The 24,803-nt window shown below is 35.6% G+C and overlaps 1 protein-coding gene across 3 annotated transcripts in view; it reads left to right on the top strand.

The window, feature by feature from the left end:
- Positions 1–24,803, top strand: part of EPHA3 (EPH receptor A3) — a 329,741-nt gene that overhangs the window by 294,996 nt on the left and 9,942 nt on the right. For all 3 annotated transcript variants that reach the window (XM_032477643.1, XM_032477654.1, XM_032477661.1), the window contains exons 14-15: positions 11,169–11,318; positions 12,836–13,029. In XM_032477643.1, coding sequence (XP_032333534.1) covers positions 11,169–11,318; positions 12,836–13,029 — 344 coding nt within the window. The remainder of the gene's footprint in view (positions 1–11,168; positions 11,319–12,835; positions 13,030–24,803) is intronic.

Here is a 24,803-nt window from a genome sequence, read left to right on the forward strand (position 1 = left end):
AGATAAGAAGAAAAGAGTGGCTAGACTAGGAAGTTAAAAGCTAAGCAGTTAAACACTCCAGTTCAGGACAACTCCATTCTAAGAACATATAATAATAGAAAGCATGAGCCTTAGTTCTGTAGAATTCCCAAGGACTAAAAATTATGCATACCCAAAACTGGTGTAATATAAAAAGATTAATTAAATTATTTTGATGAGTAATATATGCCATATATAATTTACACATGAATAAAAAAATAAGTAAATACCTAATCAGTAGCCTTCATATAGTAAGTTATTTCAAGCTTGAACCCAAAATACATAATGTCAACCACGAATTTATTTCCTACTCTCTTAGAATCAGTACCAGTACATCTGTAGCTTCACAAAGTAAAGGTATAGATTCAAAAATCAGGAAATTCTAGATTTTACAGCCTCAGTTAACGTTGCATCAAAGTTATTGAGAGCTCTTAACTTTCTAGGCACCCATTGTAGAGAGAGAGGTAGCATAAACATTTTAACATGTGAAAATAATCCATCCACATTTATGTGGAGAAAAATCACAGCTAAAATTTTGGAGTGGAACACAGGAGTGAGGATGTTCCATGTAAATCGTTTACACACAATCTCTAGCAGGAACTGTTTTCTCTACGATGTATCCGTAATTCATTCATTTATTCATTCAACAGATATTTGAGTGCCTACAATGCTTACAAGACACTGTTCTAAGACCGGAGGATCCAGAGGTGAATAAAACAAACCCCTGACCTCATAAGCTTACATTCTAGTGTGGGGATTCAGATAATAAACAAACAGGTAAAGGTGCAGCAAGGCAGAGAAGTAAGATGAGGAATGTGGACGGTGTGAGGGGGCTGCTATTCTAGTTAGAAGGATCAGAGAGTTTCTCTGATAAAATGATGTGAGAGCAGAGAATTGGTGAGAGTGAAGGAGTAAATAACATAAAGATTGAGGTTAATAAGCCAGATCCATTTTGCTTTAACTATTTTCCAATTTAATAAAATAATTTAAATAAATTCTCTAATTCCAACAGGCACTCTTTACAAGGAGACAAATTATGTACTTGGTTTAATGATATAACTCAGACTAAACACCACGCAAATAGTGACTGGTCCTGTCTATAGTTTTGGTGAGCCCAGGAAGCTTAGTAAAAATCACTTCCTAAAGTTATTTCCAGTTGACTTGTGAATATTCCACATTTTCTAATACATGACAACACATTGCCTAAAACTTTTCCTGTGTGCCCTGAAGCCAATGACCAGCCCCAGACTACCTCAGCATGGGGAGGGATAGCAGCCATGATGTCCTAAGCCAGTCTTACTGCTTGATGCCTGGAATAGCTAATAATTTGAATCATTCCTGTCCTATGACCCTTTTCAACCATAATTCTATATGTCATGGTTCAAGTCCACTCCCATGATTTTGTACCTTTTATTTTCTAGCCATTGCTCTGAAATTGTTCCAATATTTCAAGCAATTTTTGCTAAACATAGACATACAAGGGAACCATTGCCATGCTGTCTGGTCAGAATTGTCTCATCAAATATTTATGAGATTCTCAACCTACCATTTTGTGTTTCCTTATTTTTCAAATTATCATATTAATAAATCCAAGCTTACTCAATTTACATACTTGTTTTGGTTAATTACTAGGATGAATCTAATATTACTTCTATTTCATTATTTGTATTGTAAATATATAGTATTCTTGCTATGTTGAATAGGTCTCTCTGACTTGTTTACTTATCAATATTGCTTTTCTGGAAAATTGTGTTCAGAGTACTAAAAATTCAGACTTTGAGATGAATTTCTATAACCTTTTAAAAAATGAAATAGAGATTGAGTATATATAAAATACAGGTTTAAGATTTAAAGCCTCTTTGAACTTTGAAAGGAACTGCACCCACATTAGGATATATGTTTAGTGTTACCCCTAAATTTTTGCATTGTTTTGGCTGAAGATAGACATTATACATCAGGTGACCTAATTTATATTGTGTTACATTAAGTCTGAAAGTAACAGAAGAGTTGTTTATTTGTAGTTCATTTCCTGGATAGCCATAAAGTACCTTAGAAGGCAAGGTGAAGATTTTCCTATATTTAAGAAACTTTTAAGCATCTCACATACTGTTGAAAAATTTCAAAGGTCCAGATTAATGGCTCTTGCTACCTGAGAGATCATCTGTCTCTGGTCTTGTGTGTCAGTCAACATCTGCTGGCATAATTCTCTCGATGGCTTTTAGATTTGAACTACGGGGAGTCAGAACAGATGCTTCCCCCGGGAGTGCTCTTGGATTGCCCTTCACCTTGTCATCTGCTGTTGTCTACAGTGAATGAAGTTCAGTTCCTGACAATAGATAGATCCTAAATCCTTGAGTCAAATGATTTATCTCTGTAGTCCCACTTCCAACCTGAGAAGCCAATATTTGCCTCCAGGTTAAACACTCAATTACTCAGGGTTTACTAAGATAAACTCTCCAAAATCCTTTGTCGCTCTAAGTATGACCTGACAGAGCTCACAGGCAGGCAAATGGGAACTAGGGATCAACAAAGCATTTCCTAAATCGGTAGGGAGAGATTTGTATATGTAATTAGAGAAAAATTGGGGCAGACATGAGATACTATGCCTCAATGTCCAGAGATTTCAGCAATTACACTCCTTTCCTTTAGGAATCAAGACTTGAAGCCCCCTAACCCATAGCGAATGAGCTGACTTCATTAAGCACCTGAAAAATTCAGGGCTTCTAGCCAGATGTCTCCTTTAAACTGTCGAAATTCATTAAGCTTAGAGAACTGAGTTGCAGGATCTTCCAAGAACAGGTTTACTGTGTGATTCCTACTCGAACTGCTGTTTCTGGACAAAGTGAACAGGTTTTGGACTACTTAAATCCTGGATTAGAGTTTAACAATTATGTAATGCCTCTGCCCTGAGGATCCCTAGTACCTTTATTTGTACCATTTTATTCACCTTTAACTTTTCTATAAGAATTCTTTGGAAGTAAATCCAGACATGACACCCAATAGACATGCAGTTTAGGCCAGAGTTAGGATCATCCTTGAGAGTCCAAAGTAATTAACATTAAAAATGTCGGCATCCTTGATGTTTATGTAGGTTCAAGATACTGGAAAGTTGAAAACGCTAAGGTTTGTAAGTTAGCACAGCGGTTAGAGATAGATAAAACTTAACATAAAGTCAAGTTTTATGTTTCCCATGACCCTCAACTTATGAATGATAAGATATCTGCACGGAGAGGCTAAGAAACTTGGCAAAAATTAAATAGTACCGTCAAAGCTAAGCCTAGGGACGACAACTCCTAATTCTCACTGAACTTAAGAATCCAGTGGAACAAGAAGTGACCATAAATCCCCCTGCGCCCTCGGTCACTGAGCTGTGAATAGACAAGGAATCAGCAATGGGGGGATCTGGCTCTGGGTCTGGCATTGCGAATACGGGAAACAAGCATTAACTTCTGATTCTGTTAAGTTTGGACTGGAGGTACCACTGCAATTGAAGCTTTAGACACAGTCCATATACTGTGGATCTGGGCTCGCTCCAGGCAATTGGAGACTTTTCCCAAATACATAAATATCTGGGGAGCTTACATGTGGATATAGAGACCACCTTAAGTAAATGCTTCATTTTAAGACCTGTTAAAATATTGTAAAAAGCATATCTTCATAAATTATTTTTGTAGTAACTATTTGTGCTTTATTTTTCTGAATGCCTAGTAGCATTTTACCAATCAAAATTTAAATTGCCAACTGATTTCAAAGTTTTAGCTCACTAATAACAGCTGCCTTAGAATAGCTTTACTGTGGCAGGAGGGAAGTAAGCCAAATGATGACACCATTTTGTTCTGCCAAATTGAAATTTTTGGATAGTCCATAGAAGGGTAAGTTTGGCAGATATTTGAAAAGTATCTAAAATTTTTAAATGCCCCCCCCCACATTCATAAACTTAAAAAGCAATTTCTGAGTGTGAAAAAGAAGGAGAAGAGAATATAAGTCAATCAATATGGGCTTAAATTTGTTGGGGTGGGAGGCAGGGAAGAAAGAGGAATATTTGTGGTCCAATCGGAAGCAGAAGTATGAATAAATTCTGTAGTGCGTTACTTGTGGGAAATTTAATGAGTCAGACTCTTGTATGCTCAGTTTATTTTATTTTGATAGTCTTAGATCTACAGATGCTCAGCTTGAAGGAGGAGAGCCTTGTTGTGAAGTGTGACTAAATTAAAATTTATGGGCCCCAGCTTCTTCTTCCACCCTTATTTCAGAAGCAAATTGAGCCCTCAAGGACTCTTATCCAAAGTCTCACGATGCCAAGGAGATTTATGTTTTTGCAGCCATAGATGAATAAAACAAAGAAGTAGAGGGAAAAACCTCAAAGAGATGCTAGTGTATCTACCAAAATCCAGGTATCAGAAGATGAGCTCTGATGAACTTTTCTAGACTAGAACAGAAATGAAAATATCCATGGGAAATGTGCTAATGGTTAAACAAACAAACAGATACAAAAAAGTACTAATTCCCCTTTGTCTACACAAAATCTAGATAATCCAGATAAAGCCTGGATCTCATTTGAATTATTTTCCCCTGCTGATCAAGATTTGTCACCAACCATTTAAAGCAATAGTTACCCAGTAGGGGTGATTCTGCTCCCCGGTGGGTATTTGATATTGTCTTGAGACATTTTGGCCGTCACAATTGGAAAGGTGCTAATGAGTAGAGACCAGGGATGCTATTAAATTTACTACAATACACAGGATAGCCTCTATGGCAAAGAATTAATCTGGTCTAAAATGCCTACTGTAGAGAGACCGTGTTCTAAAGTTACCCAACGTGTATAAAAAATGAGAGTAGGGATCAGATCTCTCTCTCAGGTACTTTATAATTCTCCAGTCCACACTGGACTGCAAGTTGCATGGAATAATGTGGAATATATTGCCATTTGTGGAAAATTATGCAACAGACTAGCCATCTGCCTTCAAATCTCCTAGAATGTTGAACTTTGGGGTATCAAACTTACCATAACAAATACTATACCTTTTTATTCTTGTTAAATTTCATTCTCATTTGCTTTTGATCTAACACTTGAAATTTATAATTATTTTCTGCTCAAAGCTCTAAATTTTAAGCATGCTTACTTTATTTTTGATGTTTTGATTTCATTTATTAAAATGTCATTGGTGTAAACTCATGAATAGATATATTCACCTAGCAGATAAATGTTACTTATTTTCAGCCAGCATTTGAGTCTTACTTATGCATAGATATTTTTTATGTTTTAAAATTTTACTTATCTTCATCTTACAAAGGAATGGAGTAACATTCATGTATATAGACTAAAAATATTTATTAAATTATTGCTGGCATTTTTAGATTGGTAAAATATCTACAACAGTCATATTGAGACAACTGATATGGAATGCATATTATTTATGGAGTCAGATGAAAATCTTTATAGCATTCTGCAAAATCTGAAATGCTTAATCCAACAATGATCCCATCCTATGAGATATTTTAATAATTTTATAGATACTATCAAAAATTGATAATCAGTGATTCTTATACTTACTATCATTATGAGACTAATAGAATTATTAAGTCATAGCATGAGGGGAAAGAAGAGTATATTAGAAAATTATATGATTTTTAAAAAACTATTATGCTAGATATTAGCTCATTCTTATTTGGTATTTACATATATTCTAAAAATTAGATTTAATGTATTATTTTCTAAAAATGAACTGTATGTTTTTTTAATTCTCAAAATTATCATAGATCTTCAGTAAAATCTACTACTCTAAGTTTATAAAATAATTAATCTTATTCTCTCTCAAGAAAAACTACACACTCCTCCAAGAAACAAGGTATTGTAAATAGGAGAGCTAAAAAGTCAGACTCCTGTTTTAAACTGTGGGGATGCAGAAAGGAAGGGGGAAAAGCAGTTACTTCTTTGGACATCCCAGACTAGTCAGGATAATTAAGCAGTTGAAGGATCACAGAAAATGGAGTGACCGAAGTGGCCTAGAAGAGCCTCACGTGTTCTACCAATGAGTTCACAATTGACCAGGATGTTCAACCAAGAAGTGTGCTAGTTACAAAAAGCAGGTAGGGAAAAAGCCTCCCACGAAAAACGAATAGCATGTATTTAGGGAAAAGGGAATTCAGTGCAAGTCAATGAACATTCACTGAGTTCCTCCTCTGCACAGTTGCAATATAGTATCTAAACAACACAGTTGCTCTCAGCAGTGAACACAGGCCCGTGTGGCTTCTTCTCATTATCTTCACCTTGTAATCTATTCAGCTTTTCATAGGCTTATGATTTCAAATTATAGTTTGGGCACACTAATTTTATTTATGGCAATGTATAGGACAAGAGCTATTGAATTTAAAGATTTTGTGATAACAGGTACCCTCACCCTTCCTCAGTCTCTATAATAATATTATGAGCTCAGAAGGAATCTCTCCTGCAGTTTGATTTCAAATGAAGTATGTACTATGAATATTTTTTTCTCACTTAAAGCCAGAGTGACTCCTTGTTGTTTGCCAATCATGGAAAATGTTTTATATAATGCTTCTTACTCTGATACAATTTTAGCAATAATAGCAACAAATGCTATCCCTTACATCTTCATTTAATAAATTCTTTATGCAAATAATACAAGTGCGCTAAAAAATATGCTCTCCATTTGAAGGGAATTGGAATGAAAGAAAGGGCAACACATTTATTAAGTACTCTATCAAAGATTAGACACTTTATTAGTTGCCTTAAGTATATTATAAATCTATTGCCAATGACAAAAAAATTCCCTAAATAATAATGAATAATCCTCAATCACCTTTATTCTCTTCCTTCTCCAGTGATGGATGGTGTCATTTATAAGATGGCAGGCTAAGGGCAGGATGAGAGTCTGGAATGTATGATTATCACTTCATTCTCAGAGCAAAGCCAATCAGTCTAAAACACTACCTGGAAGCAGATAATGAAAGTCATCTGATGAGAAAGCTAAATGTTCCAGGGTTAAAATTCTAGGGTTAAAAGCTAATTATCTAGGGATTTGAACGAAATATCGAGCAAAAGCAAACAACACTTACTCATTGACACTTTCTTCTAAATAAAGAGTTCAAATTAGCCCCAGTTGTTCATTTAGAATGAGTTGCATGGATATCATATGGGAAAATATGAATTAAGAGTTTCCTATTTGTAATTAAAATAAATATATTTACTTTTGAGTATATGAACTTACTGAACAGTGACCTAGAACAGAGCCCAGCAACTAAGAAAATGACTAGTACACTAAAAAGTTGATCAGTGAAAAGTTCTAGGAAAGTTCATGAAACATTTAATTTGCAAACTGATTTAATTGTTGAGCTGATTGAATACCACTTATTTACCTTTCATGTGTTCAGAATAACAAGTTTGGAATCAAATGGAAAATAATCAAAATTTCCCCTTTCCTTATGCTTTCCTATAAGCAAAGCAACAACTCAAGCTTTGATGCAGTTAGGAGCCAGAGCAAAGCTTAGAGTAAAATCCTTGATGACAAACTAGTGAATAAGGCCATGACCTGCACTTCTCAAGCTAACAAATATTGTAATGAAAGCTCTCTGTCATTTCCCAGCTGACTACTGTGCCAAAGCCAGAATATTCTGTTAAGAATTAGTCCAAAGTTAAAGATAATGTAAGAATTATTAGATCAGCCAATGAGTTTCAAAATTGTTACACTGAAAACTTTGAAGCTGCTATTACAATTGTGTCTGTGTGTGTGTGTGGTGTGTGAGGCTGCAGCAGTTACAAAACGTATTAGCAAGGGAGGAGAATTCAATATGTATGTGTTTTGATTAAAATAATTTACCATACATTTTCCCAAACGTGTTTCTTCTTTTGTGTGTGGGTATTAAACAATGTTTCAACAAGATTTGCACAGTGAAAGCAAATAGACAGCGTTTGATTGGAAAATTGGTCTGGAAATAATTTGCTTGAATCTGTAACCATGTGCTGCGTTAGAAAACACACTGCACAAGTCTCAGTCAAGGACTGTAAGAGCGAAGAAGAGACGGGTGTGGCAGCAGTCCCTCCAGTGGCATTCATGTCTGTATCCAGAACCCCTGATGAAAAGACTCCCCTTCCAAGCTGAAACGTACGTGTGGCTGTGTCTTTCCTTAAAAAATTAAAGGAAAACAAAAAAAAAATTTATTAAAATAGTCTCAACAGGCTTTCCCCCCTTGAATCAGCCTGCCTCCCATTCTTGGAGATGTACTTTTCCTTTTTTAAATAAATCTTTAAAAATCTTTTTGCTGAAAAAAAAAAAAAAAAAAAGGCTCAATAGCCTCCTCTCTGGAAATCAGGGATGAAGCACTAAAGATGAAACAGCTTTGGCAGGTATCATTTTAATCCTGGTTGAAGTAAAATACAATAATTGGGCTTCTTGTTCGTGGTTGTCACCAATCTATTGGGTTTCTTTCTCCCTAATGCCTATATACTTACTTCAACTAGAGATCTTAATAAGGTGACATGCATCTGTGCCTTATATTTCCTAAATATATACAAAGTTTTCAACATGGAAAGGACTTTTCTTCTTTCCTTCGGCTATTTTTATGCTTTTTGTAATTTGTTTCTGGGCAAAGTGTCTGTAGCAGAGAGAAGACATTCAGCTGAGATTTGAAAATGTTATCTTTTCTTTGCCCCATGAATACAATTTGTTTGACTGCTGTTAATTCTCAGAGTTCTCCAAAAAAAAAAAAGGAGAGAATATATGCCCAGTGATTCCATTTGGTATCTTGAGTAGATTTTGTTAAATGCCAAACGTATAATTCTATTTCTGTCAAAATTAAGGGATAATATTTGAAATCTTGACTCCTTAAAACCCAAACTTGGACTAGACAGGTACAAATAAATTAACTTGATTCTTTAAAAAAATGTTATTATTATTATTTTTAAGATTGAATGTATTAGCAGAGAATGGGCAACATTAGGCTGGGGGAAAAAAGCCTCCAAATTTAAACATGAGAAAGGATCTTGTAAATTTTTGTTGAAAAAATGCAAACTATAAAGAAGAGTGAGTGTAAGTGAGAGAGAAAAGAAAGGGGCAACTTCTAAAACTATATGCCCTCTCATCTCTGTGACAGATAAGTATTTTCTGTCCTGTTTTTCTGGCTCTAGGCCATCTTTACTTGGGTGCACATTGAGCACTGTAGTGTTTCTCACTAACTCCCAAAGCTCTTTTAGTCTGGCTCCCATCCCCTCCGACTTGATTTCCCATCGCCAGTATAAATCGCAGTACCCTTAGGCTGGTGGCTTCTCAAGAAGGCTGTGCTTATTCCTCCTCTCTGACTCACTTTTCTACAGTTTCATGCATTCTTCAAAACCCAGTGTAAGCCCGACCTCCTTCAGAGACCTTCTGACAGCACTCATTCTGGACAGCTCACTTGTATGAAATCATTGAAGGGAAGTGTTGCATTTGCTGAGCTAGCTCCAATCCCATATGCCACTCTCCTCTTCAGGATAATACTTGCTCAGTATACTTATAATTAAATCCCAATTCGACCTTCCCCCCGCTTCTTATTATATGCCTCCGCATTCTCTGTAGTATTATCACACCTAGAAACCGTTCCTCCAAAACATACATTTCCCTCCTCTGTGCTTTGATTTATGCCATTTCCCTCAGAGTTTGGGAGTATCAAGCTAATGTTTCTTGAGACTTTCCTATATGACTGAAACTATGCTAGAGATTTTACTGAAATTTGTCATTTAGCCTCACAACCGTGCTATGCACCAGCACTATTACTTTCCCAAATAACAGATGAGGAAATTCAGGCTTAATGAGGTTTAATAACTTACCTGCCAAATTGCCAATCCATTTCTCTAAAGCAATATATTGACACCTTTCAGCATTATTTAAGAACCAGTGTAGTGCTGTGAGGTACCATGTCAATGGAGTACGTTGGTGAATATGGCGTAAGATTGGGACATCCATCCCTTTTTTCTTATTGTATCAAAAATTGACACATCTTACAAGGCTCAATTCGGATGCGAGTGAGAATCTCAGCTCTGTGCTCTACATCAGAGTCTCCACTACTGCCTTCCCATTCAGCAGAAGGTCGGTAAACTGCATGATTAACATCACCTGAAGTTTTTCAGCAATGCAGACCCTGGCCACACTCTGGAGCTACTGAATCAGAATTTCCGTTTTCATGAGAGTGAACCCCAGGTGATTCGTATGCATTGTAAAGTTTGAGAACCAAAGCGCTAGATACTTATTTCTTTCTGCATTATTTTTCACAACAACTAATTAGCATTCCTGTTTGCCTGATATTTCCCAAACAGAAGGGCCAGTATGCTATTTATATTTGTCTCACCCAGAATGACTAGTGTAATACTTCCCATATGGTTGCTACTCAGCACATCTTTATTAAATGTATTTATTAAACTGAAGAGCAAATTCCATGGGAGTTATACCTTTATATCTGCCATAACTCATAGAAGCAATATTGTCCTTTAGACTAAGTTCTCAGAATGTAGTTATTGTATCTTCCTAGCTCAAATGGTGCCTACCTAGTACATGGAAGGTACTTCACTGGTTAATGATGGAGTGAGGCACTGAGTAAATTAATTAAGATGACTGATGAATGTATTGAAGAGTTTTTTAAGAAGTATAATTTTATTTTGAATTTATTCAATTAATAAATACCTATAAGAACTTATGTATCAAGGAGTGGTGTAAATTCTTTACAAATATTACCTTGTTCACATTCTGCACTAAAGATTGTGCATAAATCTATTTTAAATCAGCAGACATTGATTTGAGATACCTCGTTCAATTCTAATGTATAACACAGCATGTCTACTTCAGGTTGTTTTGTTGCAGATGACCAATAAATGTGCCGTAATTGGTATAAAATGTCAGCATTTAAGGAGTGTTCAATTTTTTTTCCTTTCGTCATTTCAAAATCTTCCCAAATTGATTGGAAGTAAGTATTGCAGTAAATAGTATACCACTCACTCCTGCTTGGTATTAAAATAGGAGAATATAAAGATATATCAGAAGAAACCCACATTCCATTTCAGAAGAGAAATACCTTGAAAAATTCAGTCTAATTTCAGATATAATGTATAGTATAGGTTTTAGTCATTCGTGACATCTGTATACATGATTTTATATTCCAAGGGAGGGAAGATCCCAATCCGGTGGACATCACCAGAAGCTATAGCCTATCGCAAATTCACATCAGCCAGCGACGTATGGAGTTACGGGATTGTTCTCTGGGAGGTGATGTCCTATGGAGAGAGACCATACTGGGAGATGTCCAATCAGGATGTAAGTATTTGTAGTCGATGAGTTATGGGTTCAGATTAGAGATCAAGCTGTGCAGGGAAGTGGAGCATAATGAAACCAGGTGGCTCCCAGTTTGTGACATTGAAACAGAATACTTAGAAGAAATGAAATTGTTTCCAAATCTTGCAAAGATATTAATTGAGTTGCTCTGAAGGCTTTACAGTTTTCCCTCAAGCAAGGATTTAGAAATGAGACAAAATGAAGACATCTGTAATAAAATGTAATGAAATAAGTGCATAACAACATAATAATAGATACCAGGGAATGTTCAAAGTATTTCTGCTACAAAATTGTTTCAGTGTAACTTTAGTAAGTTACACGTGTCTGCCATCCTTTTAGAGTTAATTAATTCATCTCTGCCAACATTTTGTTTACTTAAATATAGTATTTCCCAAAGTCAGACAAAACAATCTCTAGCATGTTGTTTCTCATAATGTATTAAACTTGCACGTGAACTTAGTTATACAAATTGAAGTCTTTGGATGGAGAAAATAATCTTTAACTTTCTCTTTTAACTGTGATATGATTTTTCAAAAGGATCTTTGTTTTCATAAGTTGTGTTTAGCTAATGCTCAGTGAAAGGATGCTATTGGCATAGGGAATCAGCACTCAGAGATTTTTCTTTATGCTTAGCCAGAAACTATGAGCATGATCTCAAAGATACATACGAAGGAAAGCTGAGATGCTCTGAGTCATTTCCTACTCACCACATATAAAGTCGCTTTTAATGTATTTGGATATAAAACCCTTTTTGAACTTCTTCAAACAAGCCGTGTTTTATCATGGTACTGGGAAAACCAGACTCACTTTCCACACCTCTATTTTCTAAACGCTTTCTGTATCAGAGGATCTCAAAATGTGATCTCTAGACCAGCAGTTTTAGCATGGCCTGGGAATTTATAGGAATGCAAATTCTCAGGCCTTCCCCAGAGTTTTGGAATCAGAGGTTAGTCCTCTGTGTATTAGTAAGTACTCCAGATAATTCTGATACACAGTTAAGTTTGAAAATCATGGCTTTACCTGATTTAAAAATGCTAATGAACTAATGGGGACTTAATTGAGCAGCACATGGGCTTTTCCCAAAGGAGCTTACTACAATTTGGACGACACCATTTAAACTGTGATAGAACTAAAATCTATGTTGATTCTTCCTACATTCATTCACATATAGTTTCCATAGTATTCTGTATTACCAAATAATAATTTTCTTTATAATTTACTGAATTTCCTGTATCATAGAACATTTCCTTTGATTTTAATCTGAGAAGTCTCTTTACAAACTTTTCTTTCCTAAATCCACTTTCTCTGTCTCAGCATTCCTTTATATAACATTTTGGGGCATGGATAATATTTATTTAGTAAGTAGTTACCCTCTTAAGAAATTTAAAATGAAAACTTTTCCATTTAACTTTGAAATATTCGTATAAGTGTGCCCTGCCCATGAAGAAGTAAAAGAAATTCCACCTCTTCAGTCTCTGGAAACTTGGCTTTTCACACAGGTAATTAAAGCTGTGGATGAAGGCTATCGACTGCCGCCCCCCATGGACTGCCCAGCTGCGCTGTATCAGCTGATGCTGGACTGCTGGCAGAAAGACAGAAACAACAGACCCAAGTTTGAGCAGATTGTCAGCATTCTGGACAAGCTTATCCGGAACCCAGGCAGTCTGAAGATCATCACCAGTGCAGCAGCAAGGTGACACATTTGATTTTGTATCCTGCACTCACTCTGAAATGAATGTATTTTCTATCTCCAAAGTGTTAATTTTTTTCTGCCTCTCCCCCCACTGCATACGTGATACTTTTATTGCTCAGGACTAGAGAGGCGTGTTTTCTTTTTCCTTTTGAATCTTTCAGGAGGAAATCTCATGCTATTTAGTGATAATGATAAAATTCTGAGTTTTTTTTTTTTAACTTCCATCTTGACCAGAAGTGTGTATACATTCAGACTTAAGTCTTTAGAAACTAGAAACCCTGGACACATAGCTTCTTTTCACTTTATGCCATTTAAAAAAAAAAAAAAAAAAAAAAAAGGAAGTCTAGAGGTGGGGAATTCTAGCAAAGTCTTAATTTATTCCTCATTTACAATAAAGTTCCATAAATCATAACAATGTCTCCAATTTCCCCTACTTGATTATACAGATATTTTCTTAACCCATAACATGTGCCAATTACTTTGTTAGATACTGTGGAGGATAAAACAAAGGGTAAAATAATGTCAGTGTTTTTGGACAGCAACACAATGTCAAAACATCATAGCTATAATGCAACCCTGAATGTATGATGTCTGTTAGACTTTATGCATAATCCTCCCACTTAAGAATCACTGAGTTGTCTTAGTCGCTTTGAGAAATGTCAATTATATTCTCATTGTACACATAAGAGAAAAGTGGTTCTTTTACAGTTTGATGATGTGTGTTTTTAAAGGAAAATTACAAAGTTTTAGTAAAGGAACTACATCTAGTGTTTGCAAAAATTCACAGTATTAACTGACATGCATACATACTATATGATGATGATTTACTATGACTCATGTGTGAGAGATATAATATCAAGCCCTATTGGAAAAAAAATTTATTTTCTTGTTTCTTTTATGCACATCTGTTGTTTTTACTGACAGTTACCAAGATTTGTGACTTTCAAATTGATAGAGCATTTGCTAAGGCACTTTACGATAGAGTATTTAATTTTTTACTTTATTAGGAGCAATTATATTGAGCATACATGATCCAGTTTTAATATTATATTTGAATAAGAAGAATAAAGAAAATTTGAATCAATGTCTTAATATCAGTATATAAGAATCACAGGTTATTTGTTAGAGATGACGTTTAGGGAGGGTCACTAAAATTGAACTGAATATTCATTCAGTAGGTAAAACTACTGATACCATACCCTGTAAGGATGAATCTCTGTTCTAAGTTGCAGAGAGAGACTGTACAGACTCTTTTAGAAATCCACCTGACAGTTTAACAACTGACAGAATAACAAACCTGTCCTCCCCTGGGCCGTATGGTCCTCATTTTGCACCCTGAAGCCATTTCTTTTGATCTTTACTCAATAGCAATCAAAGCAAAAAAGAACATCTTTTCAATTCTTTCCATATCATAAAAAAGCATTCAAACCATTTCCATTGGATGTTATTATCAATATAAAGACTAACTCATGTAATATAATCAAGAGATGTTTAAATCCAATTTTATGTGGGTAAACAGTCTTAGTATCAGGTCATAGTTTGTGAGGACATATCCTCATATCCAAGTTTTCTTTAATTCACCATTCCATTCTTATTGAAGTGCATTGAATATTTTTTCTCCAAATATATATTATTTAATACTCTAATAGATTCCATGTATTTTGTCACAAAACATGTAATTTTAAGGAAGTATTTTTCTAAGACTTGCCATCCACCTTAATTCACTAAATGTAAAAGTTTTAGAAATTGTGTTTATATGTTTACTTATTGCCATTAAAGTATAAAACTGGGAAGATTTTGCCATTATAAATTTATTAACAACAATCTCAAGTTGCCATGCAACAATGTCAAGAGATCTTACTTTCCTTTCAAAAAATTTTTTCCCATTTTTGCCAATGATTGTTTTATTCTTTTTCATAGGTGATTAAACTCATTCCCTTTCCCCTTTAATTTTCCAGTGATGCCCTTGCCACACGTTTTATTGAGACAATACAAGTTATCAGATGGGAAATTCCAGCAGGAAAACAAAAACATACTGGTGCCTGCACCCACCCGCCTTTTTGTTCTTTCCTCTAATTACAAGTGTGGAAAGTCCTTCTTTTTTTTTTTTTTTAACATTTTTTATTGATTTATAATCATTTTACAATGTTGTGTCAAATTCCAGTGTACAGCACAATTTTTCAGCTATACACGAACACACATATATTCATTGTCACATTTCTTTCTCTGTGAGCTCCTTCTTGCCTCTAATTAGAAGAGTGAAGGAGAGGAAGTGTTCATCCAACGTCAGAGGCAAATGCTTCCTCTCTCCCTTTCTCTATTTCTCTCTCCCCTCATTTCTGCAATTCCAGGAGAGGAAGTGTACATCCAATTACTGTCAGAGCCAAATCCTCAGTCCCTCTCTCTCTCTCTCTCCTGCATATGCAGGCTCTTTATTTCTGCAAGATCGTTACCATAAAAATAATTACATTGTTTCTCAAATTTCCCTAGCATGAGAATCATCAGGGGAACTTACTAAATGCACAAATATCCAGGTCTATCCCAAGCTACTGATTCAGAATCTGTAGGAAAGGGGAATGGAATCTGGACATTTGATTAAAACCTCCAGGTGACTTATCATCAGAGGAATTTAGAAGATGCTGGTTGTCAACATCACCTCTGTGGGCCCCACATCTCTGCCAACTACTTCCTCATTTTTCTACCACCCTTGAGAGCCAAACTTATCAAATAAGAGTCTCAAAGACATCTGAACCGTAATATTCTGTAATTTTATCTTTTTATGATCTCCTGGTAGCCTCATCCTTCTGGTGCCTTCCTAATTCAGTTGAAGGTCGGCACCAATTCATCTGCCCAGTCAGGCTTAGAGCTCGTCTTGGCACTTCTTTCTTGCCCTCCAGACTTTGACCCAGGTGATCTTTGGATCAGCATGACGCATCTCTCTCCCTTTTCACTGCAAACATTCTCTTCTACATTTTCCCCTCTGACCTCGACCACTGCAGTAGCCTCCTAATGTGTCCCCTGCTTCCATTCTTGCCCCACTCCAAGCATCTTTTCATGAACTTTCAGAGATTTCTTATCAATCTATATTGATTAATTATATATTGATAAAAAGATATTGATCAGTTGTTTATATATATATATATATATATATATATATATATATGTTCAGTCACCTTTTTATAACCAATTTTGAATTCTCATTATCCTTGTGAAAAAAAAACTACCTTCTTTTTGATGATTTAAATAGCTCTGACTCTCCAATGTCATTTCTTTTATTCAAACATTAATTTCTTTATTTTTCAACAACTGTTTATTATATGCTAATCTACCCTGTGCTTGGTCTGTGTAGACGCTGGAGAACAGTGAAGAAGACAAATACGGTTCCTACCATCCTGGAGCTTGCATTACAGAACGTACAATAGACAATAGACAGATTACAGGAAGGAAATAAAAAGTTGTGATGGATTATTACAGGGTGGTTGGGAAAAAGCCCTCTGAAGAGATGATATTTGTGCTGAGAACTAAAGAAAGGAAGAGAGCCAGCTGTTTAAAGACTCCTCCTCCCCGTAAAAAGAGAAGTATTCTTGGCATAGGAAAAAGAAACTGCATGAGTCTGGAGAGTTCTAGAAGTAGCAGAAGGACAGCACCATTAACAAAGAGCAGCAAGGAAAGGGAGAGTCCATCGTGAGTCTGAGACGGCAAACACAAGCCAGGGCACTTGAGGTCACCCAGGCCGTGGTGAGGACTCTGGATTTCTTTTTTTTGAAATGCAAATGCATGAGGAACCCATGAAGGCATTCAAAACAGAGAAGTGATGCTATTTGACTGACACAACTGCTTTGGGGGGGAGGGGCACTTCCACCTTTCAGCCTGTGCCACTTACGCTGAAACACCACTCTAGCCAGAGTGACCAAGTCCAAGTTCCTTCAGGAAGCCAGAGCTCTTCAGACACGAGGCCAGCAGCACATGCTGTTCTCCTTGTCTAAGAGCCTCCTTTGCATCCAGCTTCCCTTTGGAAGCAACGCCTACGTCTCGTCTTATTTGAGTCATTCTCTGACTACATGGCTTAAAAGTCAACACGAGTATTCCTTCACAGACCACTGTCTCTGTTCTTTATCATGATTTTAATTCAGTGGTGTGTGTTTTCAAGTATCTGTTCCTTCAGCTGGCTCAAGCCCTATGCAATCCGAGGCCATGCTTCCCTCAGGTTACCAGTGCCAGGTTGATACTGGAAATGCAGTAAATATCTGTTAAGCAGGTGATTACATAATTGCTGAAATAATAATAAATTTCCATTTCAACAGGCACACAATTTTTAGAAAAAATATTCTCTCTTTTTTTTTTTTTCTATTCATTATACCAATTTCTGCAGACCTTCGACATAATGGTAAAAGCCTAAATTTTTCACCCAAGCAAAATTTCATGTCTCTTTCTGTCAGCTCAACTCCAGAAACAGTCTCCTCAAAACACACTAGGCGACTGTCTCAACCTGAGTTTGTGGATGGCACCAAAGATTCAAATTTCTGAATGACTTCTTCGTTATTGGGATCAATGAATGTATAGAATTGTGTCAATAGAGTCCTTTAGGAAAAAGCAGCATCGTTCTATCGTTTTTATAGGGATGTTATTTTCCAGAGTCTGCCCGAGTCTAGTTAGTTTTATGGCAAATTTTATTTCATATACTGTAACAGAAATCTTTCTATAAGGCATTATTTTACTTTTCAAACTACCTTAGAGTTGATGATTCATGAGAGAATCATTCCCAAAGAACCTTCCACTGAGAGCGTCTTTGGGAGTATCATTGCTGGATGTGGAGAAGGTGTTTAAGCAGATGGCCAGCGTGTATTGGATTAAAAACTTACTTAGCTGTTGCAAAAAGTGGTGAGAAGTAAAGGGAAGTTATATTAAATATTATTTAAGTTTGTTTTCTAGTAAGTGATTTATTTTCCTAAAAGGAGAGTAATTGGAGGAGACCTGCATACATTTAAATTTTGACTGTATATGTATAGGAAGATACGAATGTTTCGTTAGCAGTTACTTTGTGCAAGGCATTATACTAGGCCCTGTGATGATTATACAGGTGAAGAGACACAGCCTCCACCCTCAAAGGCTTACATTGAAAACTGGAGGGAAAAAAGTTCAGAAATACTTCCACAGCTGACCCTTGAGCAATGTGCATTTGAACAGCATGGGTCCACATACACACAGATGCTTTTCAACTGTAAATAGTATGCTACTACACAGTTTGTGGCTGGTTGAGTCTGAGGATACAGAGGAACCATGGATATGAGAAACTGCAGATGGGGAGGACTGACCAAAAATTAACCCTGTTGTCATTCAAGGGTCAACTGTAATATCCGTCTGAATATGTATTTATTGGAGCAAGAAGACAAGGTGTTTAGGGATCATGAAGGAAGGATGACTTTACTTTTAGCTTTGAGATTCTCTGGCAGTTGTAGAGAAGTGGCTTTTGGATGACGGGTGAAATTTATACGAGCTGGTAACAGGATAAGATTGTACCAGGCTAGGGGGACATTGTCCAAAAAATTAAGACACAAAAACTTAGGATATTTCATTTACATTGCATAAGACAATTCTGCTGTAATATAGGATAAGAAAGGAAATTATGAGGAAAGAGCCTGAGAGATGATTTCACCAGATCACAGAAGACTTAATGTCATCTCTAGAAAGTTGGGCTTTTGTTCACGAGGAAAAGAGGAGCCACTGAAAATACTTAGATGATGTATCTGTGAAACGGTTCTCTGGCAGCTCTCCCTAGAAAAGTGGCAGGTAAAGACGGTCATGTTAAGGAGTAAGGAGGTGACTTCAGTCGTCTTGGAAAGGACTTGTGCTAGTGTAGAGTAGAGAAAATGAAAAGAAAAGGTGTGAATTCAGAAGATTTTAGTGACATGAGTGTTATAGGGCACAGTGATTAAGGAGATGTGCAGAGTGACAGCACCAGAGAGCACTCCCTGGTGAACGAGGATCACCCTGAGAACAGTGCTCTCACTGCCGGGGGAGGAATGGCGGAGGGAAGAACAGCTCTGCTGGGCAGATGAGCATCTTGCACGCAAGACTGAGTCCCACAAGAAGCTGGAAATTTACATCTCAAGCTGGCGGAGAGATTAAATCTAGGGATCCAATTTAGAGCTTTCTCTCTGGAAAGAACATTTTAAAAAACACAGTTAATATCATGTTTAGCAGGTACAAACCTCAATCTAGTCATGCTGATTGCAAATATATCCATCCCTATTCTTCTAATAAGAATGTAATTTCTGGTTAAAGCTGTCCTATCCCATGGATTACCAGGAGACTTTAACCTGTGAGTGGCGGAGGGTGTTTGTCCACATAGGTTGACACTGAGACCTCCCCCTCCCAATCTTCCAGATTGAACTTCCCAGCTTCTTGCTGCTTCGGTGCTGCCCTGCAGCTGGGGGTGTTTCTGAAGTCCTGAAATACCTCAGTCACTTAGTGCAGAAGTCATGACCTCAAAACTCTACCAGAGCCGAGAAGCTGATTGAAATGAGTGAATGCTTCCATAGTGTGTAACAGAATGTGGTGGTAATTACGGAGATTTCAGGCTCCTCATAAGGGGTCTACAGAGCCAATCAATGCCAGTGGATGGCAATCCTAGAAGGAAAAACGTATGAAACATTAGTTATTATCTCAGAACATTAACCCTACCGCATAGACCTCCACCCAGAGAGAAAGAGAATGCTCTCTGTTTAGAGCTTCGGGGAACAGTACCAATTACAGAGCAGAAGAATGTGACATGGTAGGTAGGAGCAGGAATAACCAGAGTTAAGAATGAGACTTGGACCATTACAGAAACCACAGCTCAAGCAATTTTCTGAAAGTGCTTAGAATGAACTGTTTTATCAAAAGTTGCGGAAGAGTGAGGGAAAAAAAGACAACTGAGGAAAAAGGTCATTCCGTAAAGCAATGAGAAGGACATTGGGTTCTTTAGTGAACTATTTTGACTCTTTTAGAGTGATAAATGAGATACGGAATTTTAAGAGATTTAGTTATAATTTGATGATGAAAAGGAAAAAGCAATGTGGAAAATAATGCTTTTGAGAAGTTAAAAAAAAAGAAAGAAAAGTATAGTCATAATGTACATGCATAAAAGGGTAAAAATAAAGCTCCCTTCCTCTTTTTAAGAACTGGAGAAATCTTTCTCAGAGAAGTTCTTGATAGAAAATGCTGCTATAAAAATAAATAGGAAATAGTAATGATAAAATTTTCTCTTACTTCACAACACATTTTTGTTATACAGATAAAAATTATGCAAAATTCATATTTTAAAAGAAACTATTTTAAAGATTTGTTTTACATTATATATACTTATATAATACTTATATATTGTTTATCTTTCATGTAATACTAATATAAAAGATAATTAGTCTTACATTATGTATAAAATATAGCTCCTGGTTTTAAGTAAACTGATTCAATAACTTTCCTGAATGTAACTAAATTAAAATTTTTTTAATTTTAAAAATTTTAAAAGACTAAAAATAGATAAAAATAACAGATGAATTAATTCATTGCTATTTAGGCAGTAAAGTGCCTTTTTATTTTTGGATATTTATATCTATAAAATGAAATAGAGAAATGACTTGTTCTTCAAATTCACAAAATTTTCACACTCCAGGTCATTGGATTCCTCAATACTATTATTGTAAATTTGAAGAATATTAATTTGGGGCATAAAGAATTAAATAATACATTCTATATATTTAGAATGAGTTTCTAAAGTGAAGGTAACCAAATTGAATGGTATAAAGACAAACAATGTATTTTAAATATTTAGAATAAGATTCTGAAGACCCAGTTATAGTTAGTTAATATAATTGAAATGATTTTAAATATACTGTACCATTGCACTGATTGCTAACTTTGTAAGGATTTGTCTTTATTACATTGCAAGGTAAATAGGAATAAAAATAAGTAGTACTTACAATTTTCCCCTGTTAATGGCACTGAATTAGCATTAATAAAACTCTTTTGATCTCTAAGAGAACAAAATATAATTCTTTTTAAGAATAACTGCTGTTTCGACAAATACTATATCCTTTAAGAGAAATCTAATGACCAAAAAAATCTGTTCCTCAAAATGACTTTGACCTCCACTTCTGAAACTGACAAGGTGACTTTCTCACTGAACAAATATGGTACAGAACCTTCTAGAGGGAAGCAAATATTCCAAATACCCAGGTGATTTTTTTTTTTTAATCTTAAAAATCAAAGCAGTAATTTCACCACTGGGAGAAATTAAACCAGATGTGATATCTATAACTGCTAAGATTTTTGTCCTTAAGGCCTCAGGACAATTAAAATAAACACAATGACTTTACTCCTCCTTAATGTGTCATTTATATACTAGTCTCCTGTTGGGAACTGTATATAGTCAAAATTATTTTTAGTTGTTGATGACAAGTTAAACTCATTTAATTTTATCTAGAATTTCTAATGTTAAAGATAAAAAGATTAAGATTATCATATATTCTCATTTAAAGAATTGTCAAATACAATATTTTCTCCTTGAAATATATTGACACCATTTGAAACAAAAATATTAACAATAAATTATAAAAGGTGTTGAAAAAATATTTTCAGGCATTACTCAAGGTACATACACTTAATATTTTGCCTTTGAGAAATTACTCTTAAAAGTTAATATGGTCCCTGAAACTACTCACAACAGACAAGAAACAGGTAATTACAGGGTAATAGAATAAATCACTGATATTATTAATATTTACTTCTAGACTCAGAAGGCATCTACTTATTCATTAAAGAAATGTATATTAATCATTACTTTAATGCATAAAAAATAAAGCCCTTTGTAAACACAAAGGAGTCTTTTTATGTTATAAATAAAACAACATTCAATTTTAGTGATTTAGAATTCTAATGCAATATTGAAATAAGATTATTATGAGAAGATATTCTTGGGACTAGCAGTTATTTATTAACATTTGTTCCCCAGTATCTGGTGCTAATTGGTATGAGCATTTACAGATAAAATAGAAGTTGATGGGAAGAAAATATATGTGTACCTCTTTAATGCAACCGTATGGAAATCCACAAAAGAATAATTCACAAGCCTCAATACAAGGAGGGGGAAAGAAAGGGAGGAAAGTTATTTTTTGCTTCCCTTGAGCAAACATGTAATTTCCATGATTTCTTTTTAATGACTGCAGTCTGCGGCCAGTAGGTACTGATTTATGAAAAGCTGTAAAAGATCAGGTGGAACTCTGCAGGACATCGTTTACAGCTGCACGGATTGAAACCCATCTAATTTGTCTAGTAAAAGTGTGAGCTCACGGTGCACATCACCCAGCCTATAAATTTCCCCTTCAGACCCAATGTCTGGGGCTGGGTCTAAAAAAACGCCAATGCCTGCAGCTGCTCAAAAAGCCCACATTCCCCTGGTGCGCATGAAGAGACATCACAGGCTCTTCACAGTGAGAGACAAATTCCTATCCATTGATAAACTCTCCAGATGTCCTCTCGGAGGAGGAAAGGAACCAATTTTTATTTGAATTCCCCAGAGAAATCCTGGAAGTGGAAAAATGATACTTTGCAGGGCTGGTTATTCTGAGGTCACTGGCATTAAAATTAGGTCATTCTTTGTCTTCCTTATACTTTGATCCAAGTAATAAACAGAAAAACTCGGTTGGGGTCACTCTAATCCCTAATCCGCACGTCCTGTCTTATTTCAATTTGTTTATACTAATTTTCTCTAAACTCTTGTTGAGTCTGGCTATTGCATTGAGCTTAAAAATACAAACGATTCTGAGTTGAGAGGGAAAAATTCTGCATTTTGCTATTAGGCACACTTCATAAATACTCTGCATAAATATCCTGGGGTTTGAGTCTTCATACCCACAAACCTGTAAGTATAAAAGTATTGCTATTCATGGGACCAAGAGTCGACAAGAGGCAACATTAGATTCTATACTGTGGCTACTGTCGAAATCCAGGCTGTGGGGTGTAAGTTTGCCTGTGTGTGTGCATGCACGCCTGTGGATAGTCTAATATTTAATTGTCTCCTTTCTAGGTCTCACGTCATTTTCCTTATAAAATTTTCTCACACCTGATTTAATGCTATTCCTATCCATTTTGTTTGCTGAGTCAATGTCTTATGAAATGGGTCCAATGTCATATCTAATGTTGACCAGTGACAAAGGCTATTTCACTCACAATGGTCATTCAAAATAACCCAAGAATATCATGTACATTTTGGAACCTGCGTTGTGTGTCTATATCTGTAATTCCTCAAGTTCATAGGAAAAAAACAAACACAAACAAAGAATTTTCAATTATTTTTTTAAACTGTTTTTTTTTTCAGATGAGCTACTTAGAGAATCATAGAAAAATTTTTCTATATATGTTCCAGAAGAGAATAACTTCTAAATTATTATGTTTGTATTTTGAAGTGTTCTAGATATTCCTCAAAGGAAAATTAATGCTTTGTAAAATAATGCCTAATTTCTATTTCTTTCTTTCTCTTAGATCACCTGTAAGAGTTAGTTAAAACTAAACCATAGCACATAAATATAAATTATAAGCTCCTTAATTTTAATTTTTTTAATTTATAATTCAAGCACATGGAGTAGAGAGGATTGAGGTAGCTTAGTCTAATGGAAGGAAGGTTGAAAAGTCCTGTACTTTCCACTGTCCCCCCTTCACCAACCAGGAGGAGACTAGCTATTGATCTGCATTTAACACAGGGTATGCAAATATAACAGAACCAAACTGCCATGTTCTCAACGTTCTCTTAAATTCAGCATTAAAATTGTGTTAAAAGTTCATTTTTATCAAATAATCAAACTTATTTTAATTAATTAAAATTTTATTTGTATCAAATAAATTGAATTGTCCACATAAAAATCCAGATGAATATACATTCCTTCCATGTCTCCCTAGCGACAGCATGCAGGTCTAGGGCATGATACACAGTTGTTCAGGTTTAAGAATCTTAACCTCACATTTAGGCATGTCTCTTGCATATTAGGGAATGGGTTGAAGAAATATCATCAGTAGTAATGGAAATCTCCCAATTAAATAGTCCTTTTAAATGTGGACAGAACTCTGATTTGTGACTCAGCTTCGGTTTCAGCTTTCACATGTATTATAGGGGCATAGCATCAATGCGTAACTAACTTAAGGATTAAAGCCCTTGGTATCTGTGTACTATGCTCAGTATAGTTGCTGGCACACTGTAAGTTCTCATATATGTTCAATATAATCATCATTATTATTATTACTTATCTAAAAGCAAAGGTCTTCATAACTACTTTTTACACAAACTCCCTTCCTAAGAGGAGAGCATAAAGAAAAGGACAGTCAAGTGTCCACCTGGTCCCTGTGTTATGAGTCCAAGGACAATTAAAGAAGTCACTGAAAGCTGACAAAAACAACCCAAGGCAGTTTATCAATCGGCTGCTTCTTTTGGCTTTTCAGGGATGCAAATATTGTCCATTTCTTTCACATCCCTTTTGATTCCTTTTATGTTCCTTTGATTGACCAGAGCTTGGTCATAGATCTGCAGTCATAGATCTATGTCGTTGGTCATAGATCTAAGGTTAGACCTGTGATTATATAAAGCAATCCTAGAAGTTCTCTAAATGCTTAATGCATATTCTGCGATAAAAATCACAGTCATATCTATATCTATCTATCTATCCATCTATCTATCTATCTCTGTATCTGTATAATAAAATCCATTTGGTGTTGTCACATATGTGAGAATTTCACTTATTACT

The sequence above is a fragment of the Camelus ferus genome, chromosome 1 (assembly GCF_009834535.1).
Source record: "Camelus ferus isolate YT-003-E chromosome 1, BCGSAC_Cfer_1.0, whole genome shotgun sequence".
Lineage (NCBI taxonomy): Eukaryota > Metazoa > Chordata > Mammalia > Artiodactyla > Camelidae > Camelus > Camelus ferus.